A 25,049-nucleotide genomic window follows, 5' to 3' on the forward strand; every position below is an offset into this window, starting at 1 on the left:
ATAGACTCAATTTTTATGTTTTTCTAAAATATCTGCAGCTGGGTGGACCCTCAGATAAAGGATTTGCAGGCACGGAGTGGGGGTGTGGGGACAGATTCATTCAGGACATAATCATTTTCATGGGGCCCGGCGTGATAGCATAGTGGTTAAAGTTCTTGCCTTGAATATGCCAGGATCCCATATGGGTGTCGGTTCTAATCCTGGCAGCCCTGCTTCCCATCCAGCTTCCTGCCTGTGGCCTGGGAAAGCAGTGGAGGATAGCCCAAGGCCTTGGAACCCTGCACCCACGTGGGAAACCCAGAGGAAGCTCCTGGCTCCTGACTTCGGATTGGCTCAGCTCCAGCTGTTGTGTCCACTTTGGGAGTGAATGATTGGATGGAAGACCTTACTCTCTGCCTCTCCTCCTCTCTGTATATCTGACTTTGCAATAAAAATAAATAAATCTTTTTTTTTTTAAAGAATTATTTTCAAGTCACTGGGGCTGGCTACCTTTACTTTTCCTAAGTTTCCCATTATTCAAGTGGCTTTGTCCTCCCCTAAGCCTTAAAATTTTTTTGGAGCAGAGCATCTCTGGTATGCTGTGGTCCTTTGTCCCTGTCTACTTATTGTGCAAATGCATCAAGATTAGCCTTATGATTTCCCCAGAGGGTCTCAAGGTCAGAATTTTACATGGCTCACAGCCAGAGTTACGGTTTTTAGGTGGGTTCTTGCCTTCCTTTGTTTTTAATTTTTTTTAAAGCTTAAACAGGAGAAGAGCCAGAGAGAAAGATCTTCCATTAGCTGATTCACTCCTGAAATGGCTGCAAAGGCTGGAGCTAAGCTGATCTGAAGCCAGGAGCCAGGAACATCTTCTGGCATCTTCCAAGTCTCCCGCATGGATGCAGGGTCCCAAAGCTTTGGCCCATCCTCTGCTGCTTTCCTAGGCCTTTATCAGGGAGCTGGATGGGAAGTGGAGCAGCCAGCACATGAACCAGTGCCCATGTGGGATCCTGGGGCTTGTAAGAGGAAATGAGCCAGTTGGGCCATTGTGCCGGCCTCCTGCTTTCCTTTTCAGAAACCTCTCATTGGATTCTCTCCTCGTGCAGAGTTCAGTGCATTTTTCTCTGGGTCTGTTTTTTTTTCTTTTGTTTTAGGCTTTGCACCTCACACACCTGCTGAGTATGATAATCAAGTTCTGTATCTTAAAGGTGCCTTTCTCTTTGGATGAACACAGGTATCTATGCAGCTGACCAACTCAGAAATACGCCAGTCCACACTTGCTGAGCCCCTCTGTGGGCTCAGCTTGCCGGGGGAACAGTTTGCAGAGGGAATGCAGCCAAGAGACCAGGCAGGAGCGCTGCTTGGGGTATCAGCTTTCTCAACTCGCTCTGCTCTTTACTTTTTCTGCTCATTCCTTTGACAAATATTTATTAAGCTCCTACTCTCCCTTCTGACCGGCACTTCCCACATTTCCAATGTAGGTTTTTAAGACGAAATCCAGCTTACTTTTCCAGGCAATTTTCAATTTGGCCTTTTCCCGAGTGTTTTATTATGACTCTTGCTAAATCAAGATACCATATGATGAAATTTGGGAAGTTATTTGCTTGCCAGGAAGTAAAAAATAAAACTGTGAGGCAGTGCATGTTTCCAAAGCTTTATTGGAACCTGATGGCGATGTAGAATGCGGATTTGGGGTGTCACCACAGATGTTCCTCCTCCAGGCAGCATGCGCCCCACTTCTGCAGCCTGCAAGAGAGGCTCCAGGAGGTCTCCAGAAAGGTAGCGGGGTTCAGAGACAGATCTGCAGGTGCAGGTGGCGTGTGGGCGTGTGAGTTGGAGCTCTGGTCATCCGAGCCTTTGATCAGGCACACAGGGCAGGTGTTCCGTTTGCAACTACTTGACCATGACATTGATAGCCACCTGCCTCAGAATCCTTGGAAAATCTTGGAGGAAGGCATTCTGAGGGCTTCCCAAAGGGATTCAATCAAAGGATTAAACATCTCTGGGGAATCATGAGGGTAAAACCATACCTGCTGATTTCTTGGAAGGCCTGTGTTGAAAACCATCAGCTTTCACTGCTGTCTGTCGCACTTCAGCTTTTCTGCTCATTCAGACAATAGTAAAACCCCACTGTGTGTAGACACTGCTCTAAGGCTGAACAGTAACAGACAGCCCTACGAACAGGTAATCACATGACATTCAAGGAGTCGCAAAAATGACTCTCACATCGGCAATCTTACCAGACTTCCGACTCCCCTCAGGAGGTGACACTAGCTGAGACCTCATGGAACGGAGTGGCCTAGAGTTCAAGGAGGAATATTTCAACTCCTGAAAATAGCACTGTGCATGGTTTGGGAGCTGGAAAGAGTGGAATAAATGAAACAGAAAAAGGCCAGTTGGGTTGGAAGGAAGTATGGAGTGCAAGATGATGGAGGAATGTGGAGGGATCGGCCATATGGGGCCTGAACTTCATGCGGAGCAGGATCCTCTGTGTGTGTGGTGTGGTCACAGCTCACTTTGGGTGGATAACAGGCAGGAGGAATGAAAATGGAGAAGGTAGAAAAGAGGGCTCAGAAGTTGTTTCAGTTCTCCCTGAGGGAGACCATGAGAGTTGAGTGACAATGGGGAAGACGGAGCCACTTGAGCAGATAGTGGGCTCCGGAGGGTTAGCCATGAGGGCAGGGGCAAAGCAAGGTGCTAGAGCTGACCTTTGGCATGGTGGAGCTTTTGTCTGAGACAGGGAACCCTGGAAGAGGAGCGGGTACAGGGAGATGTGAACACTATAGTGACGGATGATGCTGCAGGTGCAGGGTCTTCTAAACCCGCAGGTGGAGGCATTGCGGAGGCAATAGTGACTCGGAAACCCACAATTGTGACCCTCTGAGCTTATCTCCACGTGCCTGCTGGCTTCAAAGAACACACCAGAAGGATGTGAAGGCTCAGGACTGAGCCTGGGGGAAGGGCCTTATCTAACTGTTGGACAGAGGGATGGTGAAATACAACCTTTTGGCCTGGGAAGTGGGCGGGAAGGGGACTTAGAGAAGAAAGGGTACTTGGAGGGGTGGTGGCCATTGGGGAGATGCTCTCCTCTCTCTGGGTTCTCATCTCCTTCAGCTCCTTGGGAGCTCTCCAACAATCCTGTGTCTAGCAAAGGCGATCTTGCCTGTTTGACCAAAATAGTGAAAAGCCCTTTGAAGGGAGCAGGTGATGCAGCCTCAGGTCACCCAGCCAGCAGAGGGCACTGGTGGGCCAACCTCATCCAGCCCCAACCCTTGTGTTTCCCCGAATTTCCCAGACAAGACAGACAGACTTTTCCTGGAAAATCTGCTGCAAAGCACTTCTTGTTGTTGATTAACACCAGAGAGGGGTTAGAACCTAGCACGAGGGGGATTCCCAGGCTCAGGGAGTCTAACCTTGCTAGGCAAAAGGTAGGCTGAGTCCGAGAAGCATCTGGCCTTCTCTCTGGAGAGGCAGTGCAGTGTAGAGTAGTGGTGTTAAGAGAATGGGCTTGAGGTCTGTCTAACCTCCCATTCCCCCACTCCTTGACTCATTCATTCATTCAACTACCATCCGTGAGTGACTCCTCTGTGCTAAGAACACTCTTCTGATGGAGTGGCCTTAGAGGATCCCCTTAGGTCTCCAAGCTTGTAGTGTTGGGACGGTGAACGGTGATCCTGACTCCAAGTACATGGAGTTCTAAGGATGATGGGACCTCAGACAGGCGAAGGACCTGGTGCATAGTAGGTACTTGTAATAGGCTAAGTCCCCGTGCCTGCCCTTTCACTTCCTTGCCATGCCTTTGGTCTGCAGCTCCCACAAGGGATAGAGGCCAATATCTGATAGCAACAACAACCACCTGGTCCAGAGGACACGTGTGTTCCCACATGCACACAGCCATGCACACATGTGCACATGTCCCCGTATACCCTACTGCCTCTGTTCACGACTCCTAGGGTCAGCACCGACGTTGAGTTTGCAACCCATTGGATTCTGCACATCCAGGCCAAGGCACCCCCAGCATCCGTCTGGGGGGCTGGGCATGGAACTGGTGGCTCTGTCCAAGGACCCAGGATCCCAGCACTCTGCTGTGTGTTCCAGGATCCCCCACACTTGCGTGAGGCTGCATCCTTGGTGGTTCTGGGAGCTGGGGTCCTGAGAGGTTCAGGGAGTCAGATCTTGGAGACGGGGAGCAGCAGCCCAGCCTCCTCAGGCCGGGTCTTAGACAACCTCCGAGGGCGGTGTCCTCACCGCTTCATGGGGCGGTGTCCTTAGTGGCCCCTCAGATGGTGGCTCTCCCGGTTGCTCCTCTGCGGGGCCTCCCGTGTGTCTCTGAGGAAAGCTCAGCCCCCACAGGCTCTTGCAGCAGCTCAGGAGGTCGCTGGAGCACACGGGGCGGGACAGCGCTGGCTTCCTGAGGAGACACGAGCACAGGTCAGGGCTTTGGCGGCCATGAGCAAGGTCCCTGTGGCTTCTGTGAAGCCCAGCCCCAGGGAGGGGAGGGTGGTGGTGGTGATGGTGGTGGTGGTGGGATGCACCCGGGGGGCCCTCTTTTCCCAACCACTGCAGCCCAGTGCACAACAGAAATATTTTCTCTCAACCAGAAAGAAGGAACATTGCAGAAACTTTCTTTCAAACCCTGACTCCGCCTCTAATATGCTGTGTGTCTTGGGTCAAGTGATTTAGCTTCTCTGAATCTCACATGGAGGTCAGAGTAGCCATCCTTATCATTTTAATAAATTATTATTGGAAAGTTATATTTATAGAGAAAAGGAAAGATGGGGAGGGGTGAAGAGAGAAAGAAAGAGAGATATTTCATCCTCTGGTTCACTCCCCAAACAGCTTGGAGCTGAGTTGATCCAAAATCAGGAGCCCAAGGGTTTCCTTTGGGCTTCTCATGTGGATGCAAGGGCCCAGGAACTTAGGCCAGCCTCTGCTGCTTTCTCAGACCGTAAAGAGGAAGCTGGATTGGAAGTGGAGTAGGCGGGACACGAACTGGCATCCATATGGGATGCTGGTCCTGCAGATGGAGGATTAGCCAGATCATGTCAGCCTCACCTTTCCTAGAAGCGTGCCACACATAGGCCAGCCCACATGAAGCATGTGAGTTCTGAGCACATGGAGTTAGAAATTGTTCTGTACCCAAACACACTCATCTTTCAATTCCATGTTGCCATAAATATGTTTTGAAGTTCCTTCATGACACATACATAGGCTGGCTCATTGCAGGAGTCCCATTCATGGTTGCCTTTTCTAAATCTTACAGAAATGACTCCTGAACACCCTCTACAATAATACAGTTATTTTGCCTGGCGTTGAAATCAGTGGTGAGCAGGTAGGCATCCAGGGATCAAGTTAGTGCACCCTCTGTCCTGCGCAGAGAGAAAGAGAGAGAGGGTGGGGGACTTCCACCAGAGTCCGTCAGACTGCAGCCGTGGGTCTGCTGGCTGACTTTGTTAGGCTCCATGAGCAAGGACACCCCATGTCCTTCCATGCGTGGACACGTTCCAGCACAGCCAGTGTTGGCAGCCTGGGTGCAACCCCAGCTCTCCCCAAGAGTCTGGCCACCTTCCACCCTCAGACACTCTACCTTCACCGAGACATCAAGGTCACACCTGTGGCATTCCAGGGGTGCCCTTTTCTATGTTATCAGTGTACTTATTAACCAAGCACACAGGTGCCTGCCCTTGGATTTAACATTCTTGAAGCAATTCTTGGCTCTTAGAAAGCAACTGCCACTGAAATGAACGAAACAGTGGGGGGAGAGCTCTCTGTAGGCTAGAAAAAAAAAACAATCCTAGAGACTCTTTTGGACATAAACATTCATCAAAGAACAGCAGAAAACACAGATGCACAAAAAGAAAACAAACATCTCGGTCTCTGTACTTGGACACATGTTTGATTACATGTTAATTTGGTCATTAAATATTCTCAATGAAATGTATAACTCATCCAAAGAGGTGTTCTACAGAACATACACATACATGGCTTACAGAATACGAAGCAATCTGTAATCGTTCTGAATCCACAAACAATACATTACATTGTTCTCTGTTGTGTCCAAGTTTTGCATAAATGGAAGCGTGCGTTAGCACTCTTCTATAGCTAACCTCTTGTCATATTTTTAGCATGTCTTTAAGATTAAACTGGGTTGCGGGTGCACCTCTGACTGATCCTCACTGCTGTGAAGTGTTTCAATGTTTGAATATCTTTCAGTTTATTTATCCATCCATCTACTGATAGATCTCTGGTTGTTTCAGAGTTTGACCCTCACACAAGAACATCTCTGGACCTGCCTCCCAGCGCCCATGTGTCAGGATTCCTGTAGAGGAGCCACCTGAAGCTGAAGTTCTGAGTTGACTGTAGGGGCTCCCCATGTCGTCTTCTCTGGGCACACGGTTTCCAAGGTGCTGACCCACACCGCTCCCTAGCAGGTCCCGACGTGCATGGCGCCACCTCCTCACCAGGGTCTGGTCTTAGAGTCTGAAGATGCTGTCAGTCTGGTGGGCATGCAATGGGATCTTGTGCTCTTTGCCTGGGAGGTTGGAGTCCGTTGTATTCTCACATTCTCTTCTGTGAAATGCCCATTCAGGTCTTCCATCCATTTGCCTTCTCTTTCCTTCCCTCCTTCCCTCCCTTCCATCTCTTGTCCTTCCTCCCACCCATCATCTCTCTTTTATTTTTAATTTACTTGAGGGGCAGAGGGAGGGAGAGAAGCAGAGAAAGAGAGAGACAGAGAGTGCGCGCAAGAGAATGCTTCCATCTGCTGTTTCAGAGAGAGAGAGAGAGAGAGAGCGCAAGAGAGAGACTGCTTCCATCTGCTGTTTCATTCCCCAGATGCCCACAATGGCAGTGGCTGGGTTAGGTTGAAGATGCGGTCAGAATGTCATCCAGGTCTCCCAGGTGGGAGGCGAGGGCCCAACTACTACAGCCATCACCTCCTGCCTCCCAGGGTCTGCACTGGCAGAAATTGAACTCAGGACAGGAGGCAATTCTAGAAGCCAGGCACTCGGATATGGAAGCAGAGGTCTTACTGCTACCCTAAATGGCTGCCTCTCTCCTTTTTTTTTTTTTTCTTGTCTTCTTGTCACCTTTCTGAATACCTTAGATTTCTTGCCCTCTCTTGTCCTCTCCCCATTTCTTACTGGTGCACAGAGGTCTTCACTTCTGTCTAAATACTAACCAGTTGACTTGCGTGGCAAGCCCCTTCCCAATCTGTGGCTTGTCTCTTCACACTTCAGGGTTCCTTTTGAAAAACAGACTTCCTTAATTTTAAGTCTTTTTCATCTCTTTTTTTTTCCCCCTCTATGTTTGGTTTCTGTTCTTGTTTAAGAAATTCTTGCCTATCCCAAAGTGGTAGGAGAATACTCTATTTTTTTTTTTTCCTAAAAGTGAAAGTTCTGTCTTCCATGTTTAGCGCATTGGTGGAACTAGCTTTTGTGTTTCGTGTAAGATCCAATGTTATTTTATTCTTTCTTCGTCAGTTTCAATATCTAAAGGCTGTTCACTGACAGTCCCCACTGAGCTACAGTGCCAAGTGGACGCTGCGTTCTTTTATACTGCTCTATTGCCCTTGCAGCATCCACATAAGGACTTAATCGCTCTATCTTATTTTTCTCCCTTTATAAATTTGTTGGCTAGGTCTGCGCCTGTTCTAAACGATACAAATTTTTAGAATCAGCCTGTCAATTTCCATGAAAACATGGTTTGGAATGTTAATGGGAATAGTCCCAAATGTACAGATTAATCTGGCAAGGACAAATGCTTCACAGCAATGAGCCTTCTCACCCAGAATGTACAAGTTGTTTGAATTAATGAGGGCATGACAAGGTTACTGGAATAAGATAAATCCACAAAATTCCATTTCACTGCTCAAGTCCAACTTGCTGTCCATGCATGCACAATACTTCACCAGAAAAAGTCTATGCAAGCAATAGCAACACCCCTCACTTCTCCTAGGCCCCTAGGAGCACCCTGACACAATACTTTCATGAAGAGAAGTTCACAAGCACAGGTTATCTGCTTAGGTATTCCATGCCTACTTGCCTGACTGCTGTTAGAAATGGCCCTTTACAAAAACTGACTCTTGTGCCACTCAGCCTTTTGTCACTGTAATGACAATACAGCAAACTTCACAGGGAGGAAAGGCTTCTTAAGTCCATGAGCGCATGACTCTCTTGGTTTGGCCACTGATGCAGATGACAGATGGTGACGGCAGTGTGGTCAATGGAAGGAGTATGTGGCCAACCAGGAAGCAGAGGGAGTGGCTGGGTCTCCTTGGGAACTCCCTTCCAGGGGCAAGCCCCCAAAGACCTAGGGATCTTCCACTACACTCACCCAAGCACCAGAACCGGATTAAGTTCCTACCCTCTTGACAACCTTAACTGATGGAGTTTAGCTGTCTGCATGCCTTGGGCGGCCAAATCAAATTCAAACCATAGCAACTACCTACATCGACTCTACATCTGCCAAGGCTACTCATCTTACTGTGTTTGTATAGATAATGATGATCAGCCATGAATACCAAAAACTTTGCTTTCCCATTCTTACTTTTCTTAATTAATTTTTCTTGGCTTGCTGTGTTCATCTCCAGTGAAATGTTGCATTAGCAGTACACAGGCCAGCTTTGTGCCTGTCTTAGAAGAAAAATTTCGTTAGTATTTCTCCAGATCAGAGGGTTTGTTGTCTATTCCTTAAGGTACTCAGAAATTTTATTTGTGTTTCAAATCATGAACAAAGGCTAAAACTTGTCCAAATTTTTCTGCTTCCATTGATACGCTTATCTTTAATTTACTACCATGAGTTTGATTGATGTAATTTAGTTAATATCAGAATTTTTCAAACAACTTTTGCTTTTGTTGCCTTTCTTTTTACGAAAACCTTGTGTTTTGTTTAATTAACTTCTGTCTTTGTTCTGGCTGTTTCCTCTAGTGTTGGCTTGGTTTTTTATAAAGACTTAATTGTTTCTTTGGAAGTCAGAGTTACAGAAAGAGTGGGGCAGACAGAGAGATCTTCCGACATTGGTTCATTACCCAGATGGCTACAAAGTCCCGGCTGTGCCAGGCCACAATCAGCAGCCGGGAGTTTCTTCTTGGCTCCCATGGATGTGGCAGGTGCCTAAACATCCGGGTTGCTTGCCGGTGCCTTTCCCAGATCATCAGCAGGAAGCTGAATCGGAAGTGGAGCAGCTGGGACACACACTGGTGCCCGTCTGGGATGCCATCATCACACTATGACATTATCCACTAGGCCACAGTGCTGACTCCTTCATTGCCCCCTTTAAGTTCCTCAACTTAAGGTGTTTAGATTTACATCACAACATAAAAGAATGTAGGGGTAAATATTTTCCTTTGAAGAGTTTTAGCAGCAGTGTATAATTGTGATGTACCATAGTTTCATTACATTTTTTTACTTTAAAATATTTTCTAATATGCATAATTATGTTTTCTTCATCCCAAGAGCTCCTATGTGAGGGTTTTTGATTGTAATTATTTAATTTAACTTTGCTGTGGTGGTAAGATTATTCTCTTAAATATATCGACTCTGGCTTCCTTGTTTCTCATTTAGCCAACTGTTACAATACTCCAGGGATGTTTAAATGGAGTGTGTGTTGATAGCTGCAGTATGAAAAGCAGTGCCCAATTTGTTCATTTAAGTTAAGTTTTCAATTTGCTTTTTTTTCCTAAATAATATCTGTACTTACTGATTATTTTTTAAAAATATGTATTTTTCATTTTTGTTGGAAAGGCATATTTATAGAGAGAAGGAGACACAGAGAGAAAGATCTTCCGACCCCTAGTTGACTCCCCAAGTGACCACAGTGGCTGGAGCTGAGCTGATCCAAAGCCAGGAGCCAGGAGCTTCTTCAGAGTCTCCTAAGCGGGTTCAGGGTCCCAGGGCTTTGGGATGTTCTCAGTTGCTTTTCACAGAAGCAAGGAGCTGGAAGGGAAGTGGAACAGCTGGGACATAAACTGGTGCCCATATGGGATCCTGGTGTATGCAAGGTGAGGATTTAGCCACTAGGCTATCTCACTGTTCCCGTCCTTACTGATTTTTATTTGATTTATTTTTTTAAAAAAATTTTGTATTGATTACATTGCATTATGTGACACAGTTTCATAGGCTCTGGGATTCCCTCCCTCCCCCAACCCCCATGGTGTATTCCTCCACCTTGTTGTATCCTTACTGATTTTTAAAATACACTTGATATTTACATATTTCCTAGTAAAATAATTACTGATTAATTTCTTTTCTTGGTTCTGCCAATTTCACATTTTTTAGGTTAGGTGCCATACACAAGCTTAGAATATAATCTTTATAGTGAATTGCTTCTTTTATACAAATGTTGTGACATCTTTATTTTCAATAACACATTTTGCTAAAATTTACTTTGATATTACTATAATTACTCATATTTCTCTTGATTAGAAGGAGTATACTTTCTAAAAATTGGGGGAAACTGGAGTAAAAATAAATATATTTTGCTGAAAAATTTTGAAATCCATGAATAAAGGTGTCCTCAAAAAAGTTATGATAATGTAGCCTATGAAAAATAGAGCTGCATGAATTTCAAAACTTTTTTCCACTAAAGTAAAACTATCTGATAATTCTGCTATGAACCTTGTATTTATATATTTTTCCTCATGTACTTTCAACATTTTTACTTCCTTATATTTTAAACCTTTCTCTGGTAAAACAGCAAAACAAAACAAAACAAAAAACCAAAACCAAAAACCCCACTTATTTAGATTTGATAAATCAATTCTGGCATTTTTCATTTTTCTAATTGGCTGTCTTATTTCATTGCATTCACTGTAATTACTGATATATTCTATTTCTTTCTTCCGTCTGTTTTCATCACAGATTAAAAAATTTCCTTCTCTTTTTCTTGCTTTGTAGCTTTGAAATCTCTTACTTTCTCCCCATCATATTTTTAAAAAAGTGATTATTGGAGGGCCCAGCATGATGGCCCAGTGGCTAAATCCTCCCCTTCCAGCACTGGGATCCCATATAGGCACCTCTGGTTTGTGTCCCGGCTGTTTCACTTCCCATCCAGCTCCCTGCTTATGATCTGGGAAAGCAGTGGAGGACGGCCCAAAGCCTTGGGACCCTGCACCCACATGGGAGACCTGGAAGAGGCTCCTGGCTCTTGACTTAGATTGGTTCAGTTATGGCTGTTGTGGCTATCTGGGCAGGGAAGCAGTCGATGGAAGATACCTTTCTCTGTGTCTCCTCTCTGCAAATCTGATCTGCCTTTCCAATGAGAATCAATAAATCTTAAAAAAAAAAGAAAAGAAAAAAGGTGATTGGGCCTAGCATGGTAGCCTAGTGGCTTAAGTCCTTGCTTCGCACATGCCGGGATCCTATATGGATGTTGATTTGTATTCCAGCTGTTCCACTTCCCATCCAGCTCCCTGCTTGTGGCCTGGGAAAGCAGCAGAGGATGGCCAGCTCCTTGGGACCCTGAACCTGTATGGGAGACCCAGAGAAAGTTCCTGGCTCCTGACTTTGGATCGGCTCAGTTGCAGCCATTGTGGCCACTTGGGGTGTGGGCCAGCAGACAGAAGCTCTAGCAAAAAAAAAAAAGAAAAAAAAAAAAAAAAGAAGGAATAAGGTGATTGGCAGAACTGAAATCCTGAGAGTAGTTTCAAGTATGGCTAGATCCAAACACTCAGACATCATTAGGAATCTGTCTTACTCCAGCAGAGAAGTGACAACAGGAAAGTGGCAAAGTTCAAGGGGGCAACTGCAGAAGCTAAGGCAGATGGAAAAACGGAAGCTTGGAGAGACCTGTGACCTGCCCACGGTCATCGAGCCGTGAGCGGCAGGCAGAGCTTGGGGTCAGCTCAGGCCAGCTCCCTGCATCACCACGCTGGCTAGCTGGGTTGGGACTTGGTCAGTTTTCTCTGGGTGACTTGGGCCTAGGACAGGCGACAGGGTCTTCCATCTCTCGTGGTTCCCCTTCAGGCCTTTCAGAGCCTTCCCCTCTGCCATCCTTGAAGGCCAGTGGCCCCTGCTCCCTGGGTCTCCGCTCTGCGCAAGAGCATCCTTACAGCACTGCCAGGGTCCTGCTGCTGAAACAGCTTTGAGGAAATGAAGACTTTGGCTGTGGCTGGCAGCAGAGGGGGTCTCACAGCCACTTCAGAGCAGAATAGAAATTGTAGCAGTCTTTCCCTTGGGTCAACCACTTTCTTTCCAGAAACTGAATTTCTGGGGAAGGAATCTAAAAGGAACAAAATGGTCTCTAAATGAACATGTCCATCATGATCTTTTTCTTTTCTTTTCTTTTCTTTTCTTTTCTTTTCTTTTCTTTTCTTTTCTTTTCTTTTCTTTTCTTTTCCTCTTTCTTTTCTTTCTCTTTCTTTCTTTCTTTCTTTCTTTCTTTCTTTCTTTCTTTCTTTCTTTCTTTCTTTCTTTCTTTCTTTCTCTTTCTTTCCTATCTCTCTTCTTAAAAAGAGATTTACTTATTTCTATTGGAAAAGCAGGTTTAGATAGAGAGTGAGAGACACAGAAAAAGCTCTTCTATTCTCTGGTTCTCTCCCCAAGAGCCCGCAATGGCCAACACTGAGCCAGTCCAAAGCTAGGTGCCAGGAACTTCCTTTGGGTTTCCCACACAGGTCAAGGTCCCAAGGCTTTGTGCCATCCTCTACTGCTTTCCCAGGCCACAAGCAGGGAGCTGGATGGGAAGTGGAGCTGCCGGGACATGAACCAGCGGTGCCTGTGCAGATGTTGTGGTATAAGAGGTTAGGCTGCTGCCTGCAACAGCAGCATCTCATATGAGCACTGGTTGGAGTCTTAGATGCTCCACTTCCTATCCAGCTGCCTGCCAATGTGCATGGGAAAGCTACACAAGATGGCACACATCCTTGGGCTCCAACCACCCATGTGGAAATCTGGACGGAGTTCCTGACTTTGACCTGACCCAGCTATGATCGTTATTGCCCTTTGGGGAGTGAATGGGCTGGCGGAAGATTCTCTGTAACAATGCCTTCCAAATAAATAAACAAATAAATCATTAAAAAACAGCCCAGGGGGGGCAGTTCTCAATTCTCTACCACCTAGGGAGGAGGTGGCACCAGGACAGAGTGGCGGGAAACTGGACTGGAGTGGGCGCTGCCTGTGTCCCCGCTGTGGGGATTAAACCCTGATTGGAGTGTAGTGGCACCACCAGAGGCATGAAGGGTCTAAAGGGCCTTGCCTCCCATCTCCCACCTGGAAGCCCCACATGGAGCTGCCTGGAAGGCAGGGGTGTCTCCAGCGGAGGTGAGGTGGCCAAGTGGAGGCCTCAGGTTGCCCAGGATGGACAGCCCTTCGACAGTGTGGGCCTGGCGCCAGACCACTGCACTGAATGAGCCATACACAGGTTTTTCATCTCCTGGTAGTTATGAAAGTTGTACCTGCATTGTAGTTTGTACCACAGCATTATGCCTGAGGTCAATCAATGTGCATACCTTAATTAAATCCCACTTTGGTGGATGCTGAGGCAATGACACAGAGAGCCTCCATCTGCAGTGCAAGCATTCCATATGGGCGCCAAATTGAGTACTGGCTGTTCTGCCTCTGATCCAGCTCCCTTCTGATGGCCCAGGAAAGCAGAAGAGATGGGGCAAGTCCTTGGGCCCCTGTACCCATGTGGGAGACCCAGAAGAAGCTCCTGGCTTCTGACTTTGGATCGGCTGAACTGTAACCATTGTGAGCATTTGAGGAGTGAACCAGTGGATGGAAGATCTCTCTCTTTCTCTCTGTCTCTGACTCTGCTTTCCAAACACAAATAAAAAAAATTCCTACTTGCTAAGAACTACGCACTTGTAATTTGAGTCATTGCAAAAATGTCAGCTGTAGGCTTGCTCAGTGTGGGTGGCCACACACCCTCTGTTTGGAAAAATACAATGTCTGCGACCAGCTGTTGATGTGTAATGCAACAATATACAGTGATATCCCCTGGGGTACAGGAGAGGCCTACAATCTCCCAGGGCCTATAGCGAGCTGCAGTGCAGAGCCAAGCCAGGGGGAGCCTGTGGCAAGCCCCGTGGCTAGTTCCCACCTGGCCTGGGAGAGCTCAGGAGGAGGCCAGCGGTGTTTTATGGACCTAGACATTTGGTGCCTGGACATACTCTCAGCTTGCAGAGCAGACCTGGCTAGCTTCCTGGAGTGGCGCGGGGGTGGAGGAGCCGTGACGTACAACGGCTTTTAGCATCATTGGCCAGTTCGGGGCAGTTGTGATAACCTCTCTCTTCCTCTGCAGTTAGAAAGAGAGCAACACTTGTACCCTAATCCAGCCTTGGGGGAGGTGGGGACCCTGCAATACATAGCAGGTGCTAGACACACCCCCTGCTGACCCCTGCCATGGCCACAGGTGAATGCCGGGGGTCAGATGAAGGCTAGTGTTGTTCCAAAACAAACACCTCTGAAACAGACTGTTTCGGGGTGGCGCCAGTTGCCAGTGTCCTGAGCTGTGTTTTACAAATGACGACACTGGGACTCAGAAAGGGACATGGCCTCCTCAAGGTCATATACCCTGTCCTCAGAAGAAGCCTAAGGAAAACCCATGTCCCCTGTCCCTCCAGCCCAGGCAAGGAGTGGTCTCTTGCTGGCCTGGGATCTTGCACCTGATCCCAAATTATGACAGGGATACACTCTCCTCCACACTCTGAGGGTTTCACTGAGATGAGAAAAGGTTTTTTTTTTTTTCTCATGGTGGCCCTTGCCAGAAGATTTTCAACTTGAAGCAGGTGGTGGCTTGGTATGATGTCTTTGCCATGTTAGTCATTTACGTTCGTGTTGTGAGGCTCAGGGCCAAGCCCCCTCTTAAGTCATTCTTAGCACAGCCCGGGCAGCAGGGCACAGAGCCCACCCTGGACTCCACAGCTGCTGCCTTCTAAATGGAGTAACAGGAACCCAAACTGCTCCTCCCAGGCACCGACTCAGTGCTGGGCATTTGCATAGAACAGTGCTGCGTATTGTATTATCACACTGTCCCTTCCCAGATGAGCGAGGACAAGGGGAGGCTCAGAAAGGACACGCCATAAGGTCACAGAGCCAGGGGCTGCAATTAGCACCCATTGCTAGTTAGCACCCCTATACCACGTTGGCAAAAGACAGTCTGTTGGACTCATTGCTGCAATAATAAGGTTTAAGGGAGTCCTAGTGGAAGAACATTTGGGGACCGGTGAAAATGATATGGAACTCCATCTACAGCGCTCCTCAAGACAATTGTATCACAACAGCCATCCTCGTTAGTTGATGCACTGTCCACAGTACTGAATGGATCATACAGGCAAAAACAAAACAAAAACTCGCACCAACCCCTGCCTTACAACAGCCATAGTGTCTCCTGTTGTGCAGTCCCTGATGGATGGCACAGATTGTTCTCTGTGCAAGGTGACAAGGGAAAGGGGGGGCCAGCAGGGGTGAACCTCAGCGCTCCCTCTGCCAAGCCGTGTGCCCAGCAGTTGAGTCTCTGGAAGGGAGGGCTTGATGTTTGTGTGTTCACCCAGCGCAGTGCCCGTTCCCTTAGACCACAAAGACGCAAGCCCTAGGAGTCTTGCAGGTCCGTTGCTTTTCACCTCCCCTGCCTTAGGGCCTTCAGCTCTGCATTAGAAGGACCTGGGAGATTCCTGGTGGAGAAAGGGCACAGGTTGGGGGTTGCAGGTACAAGCCAGGGCTTCCGAGGTGCAGTCCCCAGACCCGTAAATGAGAAATGCTCTACCTTTCGAGCGACTGGGGGGCCACGATTTATTCTCCTCGACTTTCGAGGCCGTGAAGGGCTTCCCTTCTCTCTTCCTGTTCTCCTTCCCCTGCCTTCCTCTGGGGCGGGAGGGGACTCACTCCCCAAACACTCTGAGGAGACAGAAGAGGAGAAAGATTAACTCCCTGGGCGGAGCCTGCCACGTGACCCACCCCACAGCTGTGCAGAGTGCAGGGGACTCTGAACCCCTCGGGGCCACAGGTGGGGTTGGGCCACCTGGGCAGTGCACACCTGAGGCCCTCCTCTCAAGGTTGTGACAGCCACGAGTGGCTGAGAGCGAGAGAAGCAAGGCCTCAGAGGGAAGGCAGGGAAGGCGAGGAGGGACTGAGGGCAGGAGACAAACCCACTAGAAAAACAGAGTGAGAAAAGAAAGCAGAAACGGAAGATGGCAAAGGTGGCGCTTTGAAAACATGCTGCATGCAAGAAGCCGGGTACAACAGAGCACAGGCCCCGTGGAATGCCCAGGGTAGGCTCACTACACAGTCAGGAAGTAAGCCAGTGATGGGGCAGGCAGGGATTGGGCAGGTGGCAGCTACAGGGTACAGGGAATGGGGTTTCTCTGTGGGGGATGAAATTATTCTGAAATGGATTGGGGTGATGGTCGCACAAATCTGTGTATACTAGAAGGTTGAGTATACAGGACACACATACACACTGACCCATATGAGGGGACTTCAAAATGTTCATGGAAAAATAGATGTAAAACAGCCACTTATTTTAGGGCCAAAGACGGTTGCACTGTGGCTGAAGTTTCTGCTTGGGATACCTGCATCCTGTACAGAATGCCTGATTCAAGTTCTAGCTTTCCTGCTTCTGATCCAGCTCCCTGCTGATGCTCCTGATCTAGTGGATAGAAACCTCCTCTGCATAGATTGCATAGACTTTTTTTCCCCCCATTGAAATAAATTGATCTTTTAATTCTGTCTTCCATGACGTGTTTGAAGCCCCCTCGTGTACTTTCAGTGAGCGCAGTACATAGTATGTGATGTTGTGTCTCAATCAAACTTACAGGAGAGACAGAGAGAGAATTGGATGGTGGAGAATAAACCAGCACATATGCCAGGTCCCCACTTCATGCCAGGAGTCATACATGAGCCTGTGTTCTTGTCTTGGCTCTGCAAAATGAGCTTGGAAGTGCTGTTGCTTTGCAGGCAAGGAAACCGCCGTTGGGACAGAGTGGCCAGTAAGCACAGTGGTTGATTCCTGCAGGACTGCCTAATCCATCCACCCACTCTGGGTAGTCAGGAGGGACAGCTCAGGTGGCCTCAGAGGTGGGTGGGGGGTCCAGGACCCCAGTGCTCAAGGTTCCCCCCCTTTGGAGTTGGGGATTCTTATCAGAACAGTTCAGAGGCCAGAGGCCAAGTAAGCCAGCACCTTTGGGCTTTTGTAGGGTTAAAGCTGGCTTAGGCCTGACAGGGAGACTTCCTTTCTCAGCAGCCACGTACTTCTTTTACTCCGACAGATGTCCCCGCCTCAATTGCCCAGACAGAACTGGGGGCAGAAGTCAGGGAAAGCTTCCTCCTCTCTGGCGTTTGTGTCCCCAAGCCAGGACATGCTGTGGAGCCGTAGCAGGTGTGGGCGGCTCTGGATGCCGACTGCTTTTTTGTACTGTTGGCTTGCACAGAGTGGCTGTACCTTCCTGCGCTGAGGGACACGGTAGGCTGTTCTCCCCCTCAGTGTTGTGAGCCACTGGTGGCACTGAGTGTTGATGGGAGAGCACCCTTGTAAAGGCCCAAGGCTGGAAAGGAACCGGGAGTCTTGGGCTCTTACTAGGTACCTGGAATTCTGTTCTTTGAGTTTGGGTTTCCTGATCTCTTGTATTCAGATGGTATCCTTGGGACTTTCAGGGACTTGGTGCAAGCATGAACTTGCTCATTCATGCAGCAATAGTTCTGAGCTTGCTCTATGCCAGACACAGGGCCCAGACCCATGAGTGCACCCCACAGACAAGGAGCAGATGCGTCAGAAGGGTAGTGAGGAATGCAGAACGGGGGTGGCCATTGGAGGTGGACCTGTTGAGGCCGTGTCCTTGTTACTCAAGAACATCACTCGATATGCCACAAGTGACCTTGGAGGTGTGATCAAACTAAGGGACCTGAGATGGAGAGATTATCACAAACTCTCTAGGGACCTCAGGGAGGACACACGTGTCCTGTTCAGAGGACCAGAGGGCACACAGCTCTAGAAGAGGAGGGACTGAGACTGCAGAGGTAGGAAGTAGAAGTGAGTGAGGAGGGTTCTGGGAGTGTGGGTATAGGGGGTAGGAGTGAGTGAGGAGGGGTCTGGGAGTGTGGGTGCAGGGGGTAGGAGTGAGTGAGGAGGGGTCTGGGAGTGTGGGTGCAGGGGGTAGGAGTGAGTGAGGAGGGGTCTGGGAGTGTGGGTGCAGGGGGTAGGAGTGAGTGAGGAGGGGCTTGGGAGTGTGGGTGCAGGGGGTAGGAGTGAGGAGGGGCCTGGGAGTGTGGGTGCAGGAAACACATACACACAGACACATGCAGAGACACACACATGCAGACACACACACAAAAACACACAGGCATACATGCAGAAACACATAAATGCAGACACACAGAGACAGATATACAGACACACACACTTGCAGACACACACATACACACATGTGCAAACACATACTCAGACACACACACTCAGATGTACAGATACACACATGCAGACACACACACACACACGCACACACATGCACTTGCCAGTGTGGGCTGAATCAGTTCCCTTTGGAATCTTGGCTCAGGCAGATACACCAAGCTGGGCTGCGATAAGGGCATGGGGTCAGAAGCCACTCTTGTCCCCAGACAGAGAGCAGGAAGGACATGTTATCAGCCAGCAAGGAGCCAGCCGTATCAAGGGACACATGTGTCTCTGACCCCTGTGGCAGCTTCTGGAACATGGTTGGGACTGGGGAGGGTGTTGGGGACTGGGAATTAACCTCTGGCTGTTCTTGGCCTGCTGGCCCTGCTCCCAACCCTGCTGTGAGGTCCTTTGGCTGGTTCCCTCTGTCCTCTTCCCTAGTGCTGGGGCGGGGGCAAACCCTGGCTGCGGACGCACAGGGACTGCATGTTCCCAACCTGCCTCTGTGGTGGCTCTATGTGACCCAAGGGGGCACCGCCCCCAGGGGCTTCGGGAAGCCAGCATGGACATCAGACGTGTGGTGTCCCTGGCACCAGGGGACAGTCTATCTTTGGTGACTCTGGTTCTTTTGGGAGCTTTGGCTGAGTCATTTGGAGTTTCCGGAGCCTCAGCTGCGACTATGAAGCAGGGATTAAGTAACCCCTTACTCCACAGTGTTATGCTAAGGTTGAAATGAGGTCCTAAGCTCAAGAGCCCAGTCCTACCCTGGACACACAGGTAATCCCCTTTGTGCTAAAAAAGCTTAGCTCAGAGGTCTGCCCTGTGAGCTGCCCCTTCTGGAGTGGGATGCACCGGTTCCCTTCAGATGCCAAGCATGCTGAATGTCCATCCTTGGCACTGGCTGCCTTGGGCCATTGCCAATCTGCTCTTTCACAGGATACTGAGCAGTCATAGGTGCCAAGCACAGGCACCTATGTTGGAGGCTGGGCATGGACTCCGTGTCCCTGGACACTCCATGCACCTGATGTGAGGGCTGCGAGCAGGAGGTCCCACACTATGATTGGTGACCAGAAATGCCGAAGCATCATCACACGCTTTGTAAATGTGGGCTACGTTGCTAAGTGCTGGTTGAGTGAGTTTTCTTAAAGATTAGTGTTAAAAGGCTGCTTGTTAACTTTGGTCAAGGGGAGCACAGCATGAAGTGACTAACCTGCAGAGGGTCACGGCTTTCTATCTGCAGCCTTGAAACTTCTCTGCCTCTCGCTTTGTGAACCCCACTGGCTTTGCACTCAAGGATGTGGTCAGATGGGCAGGTTCTCTTTCAGAACAGGATGTGGAAGGCTCTAGATGCACCTGGGGGAGGGACACCTCTGGGGTGGCTTGCAGGACGAATTTGAAGTGGGACGTATGGCCGTTGGGAGGACACTGCCGTCCATGTTTTCCTTGATATGGACATGCAATGCTTGAGAGAGGACTTCTATTCTGTTGGTGGATCATAGCATCTCTTTAAGGCCTGTAGCACCTGCTCACATCCCTCAGCTCCTGTGAGCTTCAGGCCACTTGGAGAGGCGAGTAGGAAGGGCTGGCTGCATGAAGATGCTCCACTCTGAACTCCCAGAGGAGGCAGGGACTTGCCTAGAGCTTGATGTCAAGGTCACCCCATTGACTTTGCATAGCTCCTCACCACAGTCACCACCCCAGATGTTGTTTCTGTGTCCCTGGCATTCAGCATGGGTCCTGGCATAGAAGTGGGTATCTGAGGAATGGTTGCAAATGAGGAAAGGAACAAAGGAGTGAGTGCATGGATGGATGGACGGACAGACGGATGGATGGATGGGTCAATTCCACAAATCGGTGTTCTGGGGGAAAAGAGGGGCAGACTCATTGTCTACGGGAAGAGAAGGGAAGGCAGCATTTATTGAGCAACTGCTGGTTGCCAGATGTTCTTTGAGCATTCTGGTATTCGTTGCCCTTGCCAACTAGAGCCCAGCCCAGTAGCTGCCTCTGCATCTGGCGGGCATTTCCAGGGACACTCAGGTCTCAAGTGTGCTTTCTGTCATTACCCTGTACTGGCTCTGTTGCCTGTGACGTCATCCAGACCTTGTTCTGACTCTGTCGGTTGGGACATCTCTTGGAAGTGGAGTCCTCCTTGCATCTCTTTCATGATCATCATCGTCAAATAATCTCCTAATTTGCCTTTCTGTCTCTTTCCCTCTCTCCTGGAAGCACACAGCACAGTCCCCTTACTGATATTCCTATTTGCAGACTGCCAACCACCCCTGCTCGCCGATGCTGGTCCACGTCTTAGGGGCCACCAGAGCTTTCTTGTCAAAGCGCAGGTGTACCACAGCTGTCCCTGCTTTTGCAACAGGCCTGTCCCTGCTAGCCAAGCATTGGGACCCACCTTTCCTACCCCATCATCCTCTTTCCCCTCCAACTGGAACACTCCCACAAGTGAGAGTGGATGCCTGAGAGCAGGTGTTCAACAAATGCTGCCTTGAGCTCTGGTTTCTCATTTAACTCCACCACAGCCCCATCGGGTGACAGCACCCGTTCACGGCACTTTGAGTGCCATCCTGGACCCCCATGTGGCAGCCTCGCACATAGGACTCTTGGAGGGAAGGATAATGTAGCCAGAACAAAGAATTTATCAGTTCTGGGAGTGAGAAATCCCAGCAGTGTGGCCCTGGGATTTCATTGCTCCAAACGGAGGAAGATTGAGTTCTACCTTGGGGATGGCAGACATCGGGTGGATTAAATGAGACAATGTTTGCCATGTGCTCACTAGACTTCCCGGCACAAAAGCCAGCAGCTGCCTTCACCATGGTCATCCGTAGTGTGACGGTCCCCCTCCCAGGGACCCCATCCTCTATACAGTCCCAAGAACTATACCTGTCTGTGACTCCCTGGGGTGCTGTGGCTTCTGTCCCACTCCACACCTGGAGTTTCAGAGGCTTCTCTTCCTGCTGCCTGGGCTCTCGACTCTGGCTCCTGGATAGCGTGTTGTTGAACCTCAGGCAAGCCTCCTGGGAGTTGCGTCCGGCCATCCTGCAGCAGAAGAGCTGCTGGTAGGCGGTGCGGAAGTCCCTGTTGAGGGCAGCGTACAGGATGGGGTTCAAGGCTGAGTTGGCATAGCCCAGCCACAGCACAACGGCCTCCACCACCTCATTGATGGCCTCATCCCCCTTCAGCCCACGGTAGACAAAGGCAGTGAAGTAGGGGAACCAGCAGATAATGAAGGCCCCCATCACGGCGGCCAGCGTCACCGTGGCTTTGTGCTCCCTGATGGTGGCTGCTTGCCAGGAGCTGATATGGTTGATCCTCCTGGCCTGTTCCCGGGCGATCTTGAAGATGCGGTAGTAGGTGACACACATGATCAGCAGGGGCAGGTAGAAGGTGACCAACCCGTCCACCAAGCCATAGACCTCATTGACCTGGAATTTGCACTTGGGCGAGGTGTGATTGCCTTGGATGGTCCCGCTCCTGCTATTCCAGCCCAAGTGGATAGATAGGAAGGACAGGGTGATGGAGATGACCCAAATTAAGATCAGCGAGATGGTAACCCGGACGGGGGTGACCAGCACAGGATAGCGCAGTGGGTCCATGACAGCGCAGTAACGGTCAATGCTGATCATGAATAGGTTCAGGATGGAGGCCGTGCACAGCATCACGTCCAGGCTGATGTAGATATTGCAAAAGACCTTGCCGAAGCTCCACTTGCAGGACAGCTGGTGTATGGCCGAGAAGGGGAGCACCAGGAGGCCAAGGAGCAGGTCGGTGATGGCCAGAGACACGATGAAGCAGTTGGTCAGGCTGCGGAGCCGGCGGTTGAGGCCCACGGCCAAGCAGACCACCACGTTGCCGGCGGCGGTGATGAGAATGAGGACCGTGAGGACCAGACTGAGGGTGACCTTGAATGCGGTTGATTCCAGGCAAGAGGAGGAGGCTGTGTTACTGGCTGTGCCATTGGGCTCCATTCTGGGACCCTCCAGTTCCTTCCTTCAGCCACAGGCCTCGGCTGCTTCTCTTTCAGCTTTCCGGAGCATCAACCGTACCAAGCACTGGGCTTCTGGGTCCCAGCAGAGCCCAAACAGGTGTACAAATTTTGATGGGCCTTCAATCCCTGATTCAGTATCTCTTCTAAATTGTTAGACGTTGACCTCAACAAAGATGAGGGAAAGGCAAATTTTCGGAAGCCAAGTGTGTAGCTCAAACTGCAGTCCTGAGATGGTTCCCTGTTGAGTCAGCTTCTTGCTGCATCTGGGATAGGTTTCTATCCTCCAGGTTTTGCATAGAGACGGAGGCACCAGGGCACGTGTCTGGAGGTGGCTTTGGTTTTATGCAGGAAGGGTCAGGTGAACTTGTGGCCATGTCCTCCTTCATCGCTGGCATCTGGGTTTTGTGTTCTCTCTTGGGTGGGGGGAGTGTCCAGAGAGCAGGAGCTAAAAAGCCAAAGGTTGAGCATTGAGCACTTTGAGACCAGACCGAGAGCATGACCCCATTCAAAACGGGTCCTTGTAATTTTTCACTTCTCACCCAGAAACTGGCAAGTAGAGGCAGCTCTGGGTACCACTCCTTAGGAGGGAGTGAAGCCATTAGGATACACAACAGGGGATGGGAAGAGAAGGGGGATGCAGAGGCAGGAAGCATGTTTATCTACTGGACAAAGAATCATCTAGACAGATTATATATACTCCAGGAGAACTGGAGTTACCGCTGTGTGCTCATGGCTGGCCCCACGGGTTGGCATCAGTTGAACAAACAATACAATTAAGAAGTGAATAAGCACCTGCAACAAATTTACTCCCACGGAGTACTGAGAACAGCCTGGATCTTACTGTTGTCTCAGACGCCTTCCTTATAGTCTAAAGTAGGGGCTGGCACATGTTGGCAGACAAGGGCCAGGTGGTGGGTATAATCTGCTGTGCAGCCAGCATGGCCTTTGCTGCCAAGGGCCGCCAAGAGATGGCACGTTAGGTGAGTGAGTGTAGCAGCATCCCAATCACACCATAATGGAGTCTTGATGTGTTGCAAAACTCTTCTTTTGGTTTTCTCCACTGATTTAAAAATATTAAATTCAGGAGTGGTGGGGCTGGCCTCCTGGCACTGGAAATGAAGTTTCTATTCATGACTTTGGTTCGAGTCCTGGCTGCTCCACTTCCAATCCAGATACCTGCTAATGCCGCTGGGAGGTCAGCAGCAGACGGAATAAGTGCTTGAGCCGCTACCACCCACGTGGGAGACCTAGATGGAGGATCTGGAACCTGGATTTGTCCTGCCCACCTCCTGCCATTGCAGTCATCTGGGGAGTGAATCGCAGGTGGAAGATCTCACTGTGTCTCTGTGACTCTTTCTATAAGTAAATCAATTTTTTAAAAAATGAGGAGTGGACAGTTAGCCTATAGTGATAACATGTGTGTCCTGCACCGGGATTCTTGGGTTCAACTGCCAGCTCTGGCTCTGACTTCAGCTTCCTTTCAATGCAGATCCTAGAAGGCAGTGGGGCATGCTCCAGGGACCGGGACTGCTGCCCCTCATGGGGAGGTCTCAATTCAGTTCCAGGCTCCTGGCTTCAGGAACCACCTGGCCCAGTCCCAGCCCTGTGTGGGCATGGGTCAATGAAATCAGAGAATGGAAACACATTCCTGTGCAGCCACTTTCGCTTTCCCCAACACTTTTTAAAAACATTTTAAAAGCAGAAACACTAATAGAAGTTCCTAGAGGCTAGGAGAGAAAGAAGGAACATGAGTTTGGATAATGGGACCCAACAAACAGCTAGGTTGGAAGAACTGGCTGTAATGTTATAGATAGCACGGTAGGATATAACCATAGTCTTCACTAATTAATTGCAAATTTCAAAATTACTAGAGGGAGAAGAGTTTGAAGGTCTCCAACACCTGGATATCATATTTGAGAAGCTGGAACTTCTCATGACCATGATTTGATCATTACACACACTATATATATGCATCAAATTATAACAGACTCCATAAATAAGCAAAAATATTATATGTTGATTAAAACATGTTAAAATCAGGCTTTCTCTCTCTCCTTTTCTATAAATCCGCCTTTACCATAAAATAAATAATTCTTTAAGAAAAATAAAAAAAGAAAAAGGGGCTGGCACAATGGCTCAGTTGGTTAATCCTTCACCTGCAAGCACTTGCATGCCATATGGGAGCCAGTTTGTGTCCCAGTTGCTCCACTTCCCATCCAGCTCCCTGCTTGTGCCCTGGGTGAGCAGTAGAGGATGACCCAATGCCTTGGGACTCTGCACCCATCCTGGCTCCTGGCTTTGGATCAGCTCAGTTCCAGCTGTTGTGGCCATTTAGGGAGTGAATCAGTAGACAGAAGATCATTCTGTTTCTCCTTTTCTCTGTAAATCTACAGAGATTTATAAGAATAAATCTCTTTTTAAAAAGATTTATCTTATTTTTATTGGAAAGTCAGATATATATAGAGGAGGAGAGACACAGAGGAAGATCTTCCATCTGATGATTGATTCCCCAAGTGACCGCAATGGCCAGTACTGCGCCAATCCGAAGCCAGGAGCCAGGAATTTCTTCCAGGTCTCCCATGTGGGTGCAGGGTCCCAAGGCTTTGGGCCGTCCTTGACTGCTTTCCCAGGCCACAAGCAGGGAGCTGGATGGGAAGTGGAGCTTCCGGGATTAGAACTGGTGCCCAGCATATTCAAGGCGAGGACTTTAGCTGCTAGGCCATGGTGCCGGGTCCAAGAATAAAT

General features: G+C 49.1%; 1 protein-coding gene across 3 annotated transcripts in view; it reads right to left on the minus strand.

Moving 5' to 3' along the window:
- Window positions 1–3,925: 3,925 nt before the first annotated feature.
- The window catches only part of HRH2 (histamine receptor H2), a 46,459-nt gene continuing 25,335 nt past the window's right edge, over window positions 3,926–25,049 (minus strand). For 2 of the 3 annotated variants that reach the window (XM_012927628.2, XM_058677814.1), the window contains exons 2-3: window positions 21,200–22,749; window positions 3,926–4,390 (exon numbers count right to left, since the gene is read on the minus strand). In XM_012927628.2, the coding sequence (XP_012783082.2) occupies window positions 4,198–4,390; window positions 21,200–22,284 (1,278 nt within the window). In that variant the 5' untranslated portion in view covers window positions 22,285–22,749 and the 3' untranslated portion in view covers window positions 3,926–4,197. Of the gene's footprint in view, window positions 4,391–8,515; window positions 8,609–21,199; window positions 22,750–25,049 lie in introns of those variants that run through there. The other variant, XM_058677815.1, reaches the window with a different exon arrangement.

Source organism: Ochotona princeps, chromosome 19 (genome assembly GCF_030435755.1).
Source record: "Ochotona princeps isolate mOchPri1 chromosome 19, mOchPri1.hap1, whole genome shotgun sequence".
NCBI lineage: Eukaryota > Metazoa > Chordata > Mammalia > Lagomorpha > Ochotonidae > Ochotona > Ochotona princeps.